Source organism: Pyrus communis, chromosome 11 (genome assembly GCF_041283825.1).
Source record: "Pyrus communis isolate YQ-2024b chromosome 11, ASM4128382v1, whole genome shotgun sequence".
Classification (NCBI taxonomy): Eukaryota; Viridiplantae; Streptophyta; class Magnoliopsida; order Rosales; family Rosaceae; genus Pyrus; species Pyrus communis.
This window is the reverse complement of record NC_142575.1, coordinates 7,746,136-7,757,965: the sequence shown is the minus strand read 5'-3', so window position 1 is coordinate 7,757,965 and position 11,830 is coordinate 7,746,136. Positions and strand designations below refer to the sequence as shown.

Sequence of the window (11,830 nt, the reverse complement as noted above, 5' to 3'; positions counted from 1 at the left end):
ACCGAAAGATTAAGTAGACAATACCGAATCCCGTACCAAAATTTCGGGATCGGTTCGGTATTTCATCCCAAAAACTTTGGGAATTTTGGTTTAAGACTTTTTTGGTTTGTAATCGGGATTTTTGGGAATTTTTTTCAGCCCTAAGCACAACTAGTGTGGTGGCGGCAACAATTCTCCAAATCTAGGGTTTTTTGTTGCTAGGGTTGCTGTTTTGGGGCCTATCTTTTAATTCCTTTGTTGTAACTATGCTTGTAGGACTGGCTTTTGAGCTTTCTATATCTTGTACTAGCTTTTATAATTAATGAAAGTTATTTAGGGTTGGTTTAAGAAGTGCCTTTAAGAATTAAAAAAAGATTTTGAATTTCAAAACCATTTAAACTGTTCTGTGCAAGAAACACAGAGAATACTTTTAGTGATTTTTCAAGATTAACTTATATTTTTAATAAAAATTGGTTCTATAAATATTTTCTCTAAATTTATTTTCGATCATTTAAAAACACTTCTCAAATAAGCTATTAGTTTGACAAAAAAAAAAAGAAAAAAAAGAAAAAAGAAATAGATCAACTAGTGGAGGTTGATTTTCTTTCCTTTCTTCCCATGTTGTTTGTCAAAAATATGCTCATTGTTTGTTTTATTCCAACTCATTAGAATTAGTAAACAATAACAATGGAAATACATTTCATTTTTAATTTGATTTCATGTGGTTAGTAAACAACTTAATGTGAATGAGTTATTCCCCTACTTATTCTAAATTATATGTTTCTTGTTTTTCCATTACGAATAAGTAACGAGCCCTTAAATATAGAGACTAAAGTTGCAAATCAACTTGAAATATCTCGTGCTTGTATTGGTTTTGGATTGTCGAAACTCAGCTCATGACTTAAACAAGTCTAATTTTTTTCCAAAGATTTACATTTAATTTTTCTCAAGTTCAAGTTCAACTCATATGGCTGAAGTATTATATTTACATTAAGTTTGATGTCTAACAAGTGATTGGCTTATTATGTGACCAAGTTAATTGCTTCTCAAATATCTTCATTCTCATTAAAGCATAATATCTATAAAAAAAAGGGTTATTATACAAAATAGTCTCTAAGATTTGCATGATCAATAGAAATGGTCTCTGAGATTTGCATGATTAATAGAAATGGTCTTTGAGATTCAAAATCAATAGAAATGGTCCATGAGATTGTCCATCATCCATGATTTTGGTCATTCCGTTAAAAACTCTTTGGACAATTTTCAAAACTTCGTAACTCAATTAATTCTTAACCAAATTCGACCCATAATATATCAAAATGAAGATAAGAAAGTGTAGAAAAAGATTATACCTATTTGGAAGCCCAATGATTTCTGGAGATGACCAGAAAATAGCCTGAAAAGTGACTGGTCTGCAGGAAAACTAGAAAACTCGCCGGAAACTGGGTAAATTTTAAACGTTCATAACTTCTTCAATACTCAACCAAATCGAGTGATTCAAAAACAAAAATCTTACTTCTCGATGAGAAGAAGAGAATGGTATCTTTCTTTACTGCTAAATCACCGTGGTTTGACCGGAAAACTGCTCGAAAGTGGCCAACTCGAAAATGGTTAGCCACTTTCAAGCCGTTGTTCGACCAAACCACGGCGTGTTAGCCTTCAAAAAAGGAACCATTCTCTTTGTCTTGTCAACACGTATTATTTTCGTTCTTTAATCACTCGATTTGGTTGAGTTTTGAAGAAGTTATGAACGTTTAAAGTTTACCCAGTTTCCGGCGAGTTTTCCAATTTTCCCGCGGACTAGTCACCTTTCAGGCTATTTTCCAGCCATCTGCAGCAACCATTGGGCTTCCAAATAGGTATAATCTTATTCTACATTTTCCTGTCTTTATTTTGATATATTATGGGTCGAATTTGATTAAGAAACGATTGAGTTACAAAGTTTTGAAAATTGCCTAAAATCGTTTTTAATGGAAGTACCAAAAGCACGGATGGTGGACAATCTTAAAGACCATTTTTATTGATTTTCAATTTCAGAAACTATTTCTATTGATCATGCAAATCTCATAGACCATTCCATTTTGTATAATAACCCTTAAAAAAAAAAAAAAAAAAAACTTTGAAGAACGAAAGTCCTTTGCTTAGGTGATGGAGCATACAGGTACAGCGGAGCGAATAAACGACATATCTCAACCGTCTATCAAGCAGAAAGAATCGGCGGTGCAGTAACGCGCCAACTCAGCGATCCATCCTAGTCGCTTCAATCGTCCGCACTGATAGCAACCGTCGATCCCCAAACTTTTCCAAAACCAATCGTACGGCCAGAAAGCTCACCCACCTCAGGATCCGCGTGAAACCCCCACTAACCAATAACAACAGCCGACACCCCTCTATATAAACGAACCCATTCCTCCTCTTTAATTTGCACACGAAAGAATCTGCATTTCTACCCGTTTTAATCGAATCGCATCCCTTCGCTTTCGAAAACCCCCAAATTCGCAAACCCTAATTTTCTCTTACCACTTCAATGGCGCCCAAAGCTGAGAAGAAGCCCGCCGAGAAGAAGCCAGCAGAGGAGAAGAAGTCGGCTGTCGCTGAGAAAGCCCCCGCCGAGAAGAAGCCCAAGGCCGGGAAGAAGCTCCCGAAGGAGGCTGGAGCCGCCGCCGGCGACAAGAAGAAGAAGAGATCGAAGAAGAGCGTGGAGACCTACAAGATCTACATCTTCAAGGTTCTAAAGCAGGTCCACCCTGACATCGGAATCTCTAGCAAGGCCATGGGAATCATGAACAGCTTTATCAACGACATCTTCGAGAAGCTCGCCCAGGAGTCGTCCAGGCTCGCCAGGTACAACAAGAAGCCCACCATCACTTCTCGGGAGATCCAGACTGCTGTGAGATTGGTGCTTCCCGGTGAGCTCGCTAAGCATGCGGTGTCTGAGGGGACTAAGGCGGTGACCAAGTTTACCAGCTCTTGAAGTGTGGTGGGTTCTGGGTCTTTTAGGGTTTGGAAGATTGGATCTTTATGTGTTTAGTGTTAGGGTTTCGAATTAGTAGATATGTAATTTCGTTATCTTTCTTTTGAATGAAATACTATGGCTTATATGATCTGAAATCTGTACTGGTACGGATTGATGAACTTGGATTCTGTAATCTCTCGAATTGGAAATCAAAACCCTGTTTCTGTACTTGTCCTGTTTCAAATTTTCAAATCATGAATGGGGTAAGATGGATTTTTGCATATTCTGGAGTTTACAGTTTCATTTGATTTTGTGAGAACCCATTTAACCTGGAAGGTGTTTGATAAAATGTCCCATTGAAATGAAATCGGTTTGGGGTGGTTTGTTTTTGCCGTAATGGTGTTTGAAACGGAGGGATTTGGTTTTGGTGAAATCTTTCTGTCTCTAATCCGTTTCAATCTGTTTTGCCTACGGAAAGGGGTGAAAATTCAGAAAATCGGTAGAATATGAAAGGAAAGTTAGGATTTTAGTTGCTATTCAATGGCGCCATCAATTAGCTTGGGCGGGCAACGTTTTGATTTGGGATTTAACTTTGTATTTTCATTTGGCGCCATCAGTCTGTTTACGGGGAGTTAAAATTTAAGTTGGCGCCATGAAATGTCACCCTCGTTTATCCAACCTTTCTAAAAAACGTCTCCCTAAATGCCCACCTTCCATCTATTTTCACTGCCGATGCAGTCTGACTGCCTCGCGGAGTCGTCATCTTTTGAGGCTTCCTTCATCTCTTATTGCTGCAAAATGTTCGATCTTTGATTGCTAAACCGTGGAGCAAGAGGGAAAAGGCCAATGATGAACATTGGAACGAAGGCTTGAGCCACTTTTTCCCCGTTTGAATTGGGAGATTCATAACAGCTTTTACGAAAACCGTCATGATGTTGCTCTTTCTAGCTTAAATGAGTGCTTAAGACATACTGTAGTCTCCTTGATAATGGTTGTGTTCTTGGCATCTACACTTCGATTCGATCGGTTGGCTCAAACCCAGTTTCAGTTTCGCTGGTTCCAGAAATTTTGCAAGACCTGTACTCAGAAGCAATGATTTGAAATAAGCCACTTGTAAACCTCAACCCTGCCACCAATATGTCATTGGATTTCTCCTTAGGCATGATTCGACCATTGCAGTCGCGTTCATGAGTATTTGAGCCATTGGAATTTCGGCTAAATCTAACCCTTTTAGAGATTCAAGCTTCCTTATCTTTATAAAGTAGAGCCTTTTTAGGCTTACAATGAACTCAGGGATATAAACCAAGTTTATACAGTCTAAGAATCAATTCTTCCAAATTGGGGAGCAGCTAGAAGATACCAATTTCAGTAAGGCTGTGAGAATGACTTAGATCAAGTGTCTTCAATGCGGGAAGGCACGGAAAAACAAAACGGAAGAGAGAAAGAAGGCGAGGAGTTAATTTGGATATTCATGGTAAAACACCCTGAAGCAGTAATACATCTTTCTTGCCTTGAAGACCTGCCTCAAGTTTTATTTCTGGGTAAAGACTCGTCGTAAGATACTGTGATTCATTTCAAGATACACCAAGCACTCGAAGGGAAAATCACAGGGTATATATTTTGAAGGAAATTCAAGCCAACACAGCAATCTTAACCTTTTGGAAGTTCTTTATACCTTCCTTTGAGTCGTACATGGCTAAGCTGGAGTAGTTTCGGGTTGTACATCCTTGCAAAAGCATTAGTTTCCAGGGCTGCATCATTTGGATCAGTCAAGGAAAGACCTTCAATTGTTTCGGAACCCTAGTAAAAACAACAAAACAAGGCAACAAGAACGCGTAAGTAGCATTAGGGAACTGAACCTCATTGCTCTCCTTGATGCTGGCCTATAGGACAGGATGCAGGTTCTTGGCATCAACCGGAAATCTAGCCAAATGTTAAAAAACGTCACATAAAACTCATGCACAAGCCGGATGCCCATCTCCTTTACGTGTTTTTTTAAGGCTTAATTACTTCTTCACTTCTTAACCAAGTCTCACTTAACCTTTTGAAACTCAAATTTTGGCACTGAACTCCCTAAAACTCAACTCGTGTATCACTTTACTATATATGTTGTCAAAATATGTTTGATAAATGCGTCAAATTGTTTACATGGTACAAATACATAGAGTAAACTCTAAGTGAACAAATTAAGTAAATAGCTGGTTTACCAGAACCCTACTCCCGCGTGCACTTCCCCCACCAATTCCATTGCACAACTCAAACATTCTCGCCTCAACAATAATAATAACATGTATGCGATAGTCAATCTGATCTCCATTTTGAAAGATCAGTACATAGAACTTTTACAATAGAAAAGTGTTTGATACATTGTGTTTGGATACAAGGTGAAGCACATGTTTTAATTTTCTAGCACTAAACTTGCTTGTTGAAGACTATCCACCATTTCGTTTTCAACTTTCAGTTTTTCGTTTTTTTTTTTTAAATGAAAACTCATCTGGTAACTACTTTTAACTTTCAATAAATAATAATAATAAATAAAAACCAAAATGTAAATGCTACTTTCTTGAGTTTTTTAATTTTGACTTTTAACTTTTATCGTTTCGAAAACTAAAAGTTGAATGTAGTTACCATGGGTCTTTGGACCCATGGATCCAAACCATATTACTAGGCCTGACGTAAAATCATTCACTTCATACTTTTGATTTTCAAACCGATTTGAGTTGGACCCAACTTATGTAAAAACGAGTCCAAAACCAAGTTCATATTTCTTATGCATGGGTAACCCGGCTTGGACCATTTAAGGATTGTCTTAGCGCTTGCCATTTTATTAATAGTCCATAATGAAGCCCATGATCTATAATATCATATCTATGTAACCCCAGAAAATGTAAAACGACGATTATTGTTATTGACCTTGTTAGACGTAATTCTTTCTTAACGGAAAACCATAGAGATTGTTTTATGTTGTTGTTAAGCTATACGACATATGATTGGAAACGTATCCATTCTACCCCCTAGAAATTGGACTGTATCAAACGGATCCAACGAGCCAGTTCCACTAATAAAAATACATAAACTCAGATCGGCTCAAAATCATTAAAAAAAACGCATATAAAAGGAGCCATAGGATCGTGTACTTGGTCGCTCATCTTCTTCTTGCTTATGCACATGCTAGATGCTTGTCTCCTCTACGGATATTACCTCTTCATATGAGCACTTCTACCCTTAAAAAATTCCTTGGCCAATAGGTAATATAATCCCCCAATTGAAAAATAATTGTCCAAGTGCTTCTCTATCCCTAAACTGAATAACCCAAACAATTCGTATTAAAATATTAGTATTTTTTTAAGGCAAAGGGTCATACACTCTTTGGAGAGAGAGGATCCTCGTCAGATCCTCCAATCACATCCGTTCATCGTACATCATGCGGCCAGTTTTTGTCAGGTACTGTTTATATTCAATTTTAAATTAAAAAAATTTATATTGATTTCTGACCGCACGATATATGATGAATATATATGATTGGAGGATCCCCAAAATCCTCACAAAGAGGATTCCTAGGATCCTCCTGGCTCTTTGGAACCCACTGGCGGTTCTTCATTTTCAAATTTATGTTTTTTTTTTGTTCTTTGTTTTTTGTTGAGTACATCGATATTTTTACATTAGGGGAATAGAGAGTTCGGCAAAGCCACACAATGGGCAATCTAATTTGGTATCGAATTCACTATCCACGAGATTCGAACCTAAGACCTCTCACTTCTAAACAAAAAGAAATATCACAAGACCGTAGTACTAAGTGATTTCAAATTTACGTTAAATGTAGAAAATAATACCAAACAAAAGTAACGGGAGATTATGAACCTTGCGTTATTACAATTCACATATTTTTATGCTCCTAATAGGAAAATTAAACTCACAAAAAGCAAAAACCAGGATATTTGGCCAATCTTAGGGCCAATTTGGTATTGCTGTAATTTTTCTACAAAATTATTGCTGCTATGTTGTGAGAAAAAATAGTTATAAAATAAAGTTAATGAATGTTTGTTAAACCTTTTTTCTTTTTCTTTTTAAAAATGTTTTTAATAGAAAACAATATCTAAGCATTTGGTAATGTTTTATATGAAACTTTTGTGAATATGTTAAATGACTAAAATTGATATGATATTGAATGTCATATAATAGTTGCCAAAAAGAATAATGCAATGGCAAAGATTGTAATTTTGTAAAATATACAGGGATATACTTGTCATTTGAAAACTTCATTAAATGGGTACTGTTCACTATGCATTGAAAAAAAAAACTTTTTTGGAGAAACATAGTAGACCTTACTTTTGCTTTTCTATGATTTTCTTCTGTCAAAACGTTTTTAAAGAAAATATTTTTTTTAAACCAAACCTTAATAAAAATGCAAATTAATCATAAAAAACACTTGAAATGCTTATTCATTTTGGAATCAAAAAATATTTTTTTTCTAAAAATACTTCCCAAACGGGCCCATACTTTACAATTCTCATACTTGTGCTTTTACTTAATTCAAAGAGTTGTTATTTGCACATTAATTAATACAGCTCTCTGTGTACAAAATAAACAATAAGATACGTAAAAATGTTTTAAAGTGTTAATAATAGTTTCTAATATTGTTGAAACTAGAAGAGAATCTAGATTCATGGCTTCAAGCGCTAAAAGTGGAAACCGAGGAAGAAATATTGCTTTTTTGGTTTTTTAACGAAAAGTCTGTGATATTGTTTATTTTAACGAAAAATTATATTTTTAGACTAAAAAGTCAAATCTGATACTATTCATTTTACCATTTATTTTTCGTTAAAACTTAAAGTTTTCAAGTTTTTTTTATTAGTTTTTTTTTATTTTTTATTTTTGAAAGAAGGGGGTAGGGAAAATTTTCAAAAGCACCCGGCTTGGCTAACTTTTTGCTTGATTAAGACAATTCTTGACTTATTTGCTTGATTAAGACAATTGATGAGACATGAGCGGTGGCTGGTTCGTCTCAAAATAAAATAATGTTTCAAAAGCACCCAGCGGTGGCTGGTTCGTCTCAAAATAAAACAATGTTTCAAAAGCACCCGGCCAGACTATTCTTAACTTATTCGCTTGATTAAGACAGTTGAACTAATAATAATGTTATGTAGATCAGTTTTTAGATCAAATTTACAAATTTTGTGATGCGTCGTTTATAGATAATAAATATGTTAATCAATACTTAATTATTAATCAAATCATCAACAACCACGTCATATAATTTACAAAATTTTGTTTAAATAGATGTTATTGCTAGCATTACCGTTGAACTAATTACATGAATGACTAAAACAAAGAGGTCTAAACTCTAAAGTGGGAGACATTTTTTCATACAACCAAGTTTTAATTTTGTTAGTGTTATTGTCTAATAAACGTTTGTCATGTGTGATAGGGATTTTACCACCTGCAAAAGTAAGGATAAAAACACTTAAAATACTTGCAAGAATACAAGGTTGTTATAGTATAGCAGCTCAAGCAAGGTCGTTCTCCATAGGGATTGAATGAATAATTTATGTTAAAACCAAATCCTAATTAATTATTTGAAAACAAAGTTTGGAAGAGGTTGATTTTATGATCTAAAATATTAAAAACGAATTTAATTAAAAACAATTAAAAAAATTGGAAAAGTAAAGAAAACAAAAGAAAATAGTTTTGAAAATAAATTTGAGCACTAGGGTTCCGTCATCACCTTAACAATTCTACTTAGTTATTTCAATTACTTATGAATTACACATGCATATTTTGAAGGTTATGTTTTCCTAAAGTATGCCCTACTTGGAACATCCAACATAGAATGTATATCTAACATGCAACCCGTTCGCTGCGTCCAGATCGAATGTGAATATGCAAGACTCATTAAGTTTTATGAAAACCTTTTGAAAAACCATACAACCCTTATGACGTGTTGTCCATCCTAAGAAGTTACACATATTAACCACAAGAAGCCAGCCCTAATTTCAGGGACAACCCTCCAGGAAATTGCATCAAATTACTTTTCTAAATATCCTAATGATGACCAATCATCAAGACAAATAGATAGTTTAAAGCACATTGATTAATAATTCAAAATTTGCATGCATAATATCATAAGCAAATTGAAAAGAAACTACATATTCTTGCTAAGGCTTGTAGCCTCGTCCTAGCAACGAAACTAGTTACTAACAACCGTAAAACAAAATAGCTTTTTAGCCAAAATAGTTCCTGAGATTTCAAATCAATAGAAGTGGTCCCTGAGATTGCCCACCATCCATCATTTTGGTCATTCCATTAAAAACTCCGTTAAGTGTCCCAGAACTCTTAGCCGGAAGTTTGGGCAATTTTCAAAACTTCGTAACTCAATCGTTTCTTAACTAAATTCGACACATAATACATCAAAATGAAGATAGGAAAGTGTAGAATAAGATAATACCTATTTGGAAGCCCAATGGTTTCCGGAAATGGTTGGAAAATAGCCTCAAAGTTGACTGGTCCGAGGGAAAACTGGAAAACTCGCCGGAAATTGGGCAAACTTTAAACGTTCATAACTTCTTCAATACTCAACGTAATCAAGTGATTCAAAAATGAAAATCATACTTCTCAATGAGACGAAGAGAACGATATCTTTTTTAGCAGCTAAATATCCTTGGTTGGACCGGAAAACGGCTCGAAAATGGCCATCTTGGTCTCGAGTTAGCCACTTTGGAACCATTGTCCAGCCAAACCATGGCGAGTTAGCCGCTGGAAAAGGAACCATTCTCTTGGTATCATCAAAGTATGATTTTTTTTTTTTGAATCACTTAATTTCTTTGAGTATTGAAGAAGTTATGAACGTTTAAAGTTTGCCCAATTTCCGGCTAGTTTTCTATTTTTCCCTCGTACCAGTCAACTTTGAGGCTATTTTCTGACCATCTCTGGTAACCATTGGACTTCCAAATAGGTATAATCTTATTCAACACTGTTATATCTTCATTTTGATATATTATGAATCGAATTTGGTTAAGAAATGATTGAGTTACGAAATTTTAAAAATTGTCCAAACTTCCGGCCAAGAGCTCCAAGACACTTAACGGAGTTTTTAACGAAATGACCAAAATGATGGATGGTGGACAATCTCAGGGACCAAGGTGAGGAGTTATAAAAATCTCAGGGATCATTTTAGCTAAAAAGCCAAACAAAATATTATCAAGAACATATATAGAAAACACCTTGAAAATAAACTTTTGTCAAGGCTCTCTAAAGCCAAAGTATTGCGTTCTCCGCCCTTGTCTTAACCTAATGGTTAAAAAGCCTTATTTATACCACTATAAAATAAAATCCTACCTTGGAAAGGTTTTAGAAGAAAACTAGGAAACATAATTAAATGATAAAACAGAAAATAAAAGGTTTCCTATTTGAACTAGAATTTGGAGTTCTCAAAAAATCACACTTTTGATTGACCAAATCAACTCCGATTTGGTCCCAAAAGGTCTTTTTATAAAGCTGAAGACGTTCCCTATAAATTCTCAAAACGAATTTTTCTCAAAATACCCAATCTTGACCTCCAAAATATCCAAAAATGTCAATCTGGAAAAGTTGTGCACTGGGCGTTAATTTCATCGTCACGGTTAAACGACTTGGTAGAAAAATTTGGAATTTTGACACAATCATCTTGAAAGGCACATGAACATTCTCCAATTAGATTCACTCCAAAATTCATCCGTTTGATCACTTTTTGCTTCAGAGGATGTCGAATGTTCTACATTAAAAATATAATACAAAGTATCAAAATTCTATCAAAACAACCAATACATTATAAGTAAGATTAGGGTAAAATATATGATATAATATGGACTCATCAATGTGTTTAAAAAAATATATAATATTTCTAATAACCAATCACCACATCGTAAAATGGTGACTAGAGAAAATACATCCTAAATAAACTACATCTTAAGATTTTTTTTTCTTTCAAATGTGACTGTCTTATTGTCGCTTAGTATTATAAATTAAATGTGTGTTATTATAAATGAATATATTGAATCAACATGGACCAACAAGTAATATGCTTGATTTTAAGAACAAGTAAAGTTAAAATGTGACATATAATAAAGGAGAAATTAGAATTCCCTGCATTTTTCCATACCTTTTAGATCAAACATTGGTTCTTTTTTAAACTTAGATTAAGAGACTTTGACCAATTGCCACATCAACATTTCTCTATTTTAAAATTACCTATAATTAGTTTAAAGGCAGCATCACTTCACTTTGTAACTAATTGCCTACAATCTAGGAAATTAATTTCCCAGTCCTTTAAACTCCTACGTTTTAATGAATCTTTCTATAAAAAAAAATAATAATTAAAGTAATTTAAACTCCTATGTCTTTAATGATTCTTTTTGTAAAAAAATAATTAATTAAAGTAATTCCTCATTATTAGTAAAAAAAAAGGTAATGAAAAAGAACGTACCAAAAATTCAAATGTACCACAATTAAATATACAAAAAATTCAAATGCGCCAAGAAACTAAATGACCAAAAATTCAAATATACCAAGAAACCAAATGTACTAGAAATTCAGATACATCATAAACCAAATGTATTCATCTTATTATAAGTAACCAAATATACCGATATAATCAAACATACCGTTATAACCAAACGTACCTAACAACGAGTTTATTTTACATTCTATTTAATTTACTAACATAAATATTTCAATAAAAAAAACATGAATAGACTTCTAAGAAAATAAAATTAAATGATATTAAGCACCAAAATTATTAGAAAAATGTTTAATCAAATTTTCAAAAGTAACAGTCTAATAGATGTTTAATTTATGAAGTCTAAAAAGAAAGCATCTATATATCAAAATTTCCCTATAATAAATTAATAGCTGTCAACA

The 11,830-nt window shown here is 34.0% G+C and overlaps 1 protein-coding gene across 1 annotated transcript; it reads left to right on the top strand.

The window, feature by feature from the left end:
* The first annotated feature begins 2,388 nt into the window (after window positions 1-2,388).
* Window positions 2,389-3,163, top strand: LOC137741784 (putative histone H2B.1). Its single transcript, XM_068481501.2, has one exon. The coding sequence runs from the start codon at window positions 2,507-2,509 to the stop codon at window positions 2,951-2,953; it is 447 nt and encodes a 148-aa protein (XP_068337602.1). The 5' UTR covers window positions 2,389-2,506; the 3' UTR covers window positions 2,954-3,163.
* Window positions 3,164-11,830: the final 8,667 nt, after the last annotated feature.

Coding starts and splice junctions, on each gene's coding strand:
- LOC137741784 (XM_068481501.2), top strand. CDS start 2,507: ATGGCGCCCAAAGCTGAGAAGAAGCCCGCCGAGAAGAAGCCAGCAGAG.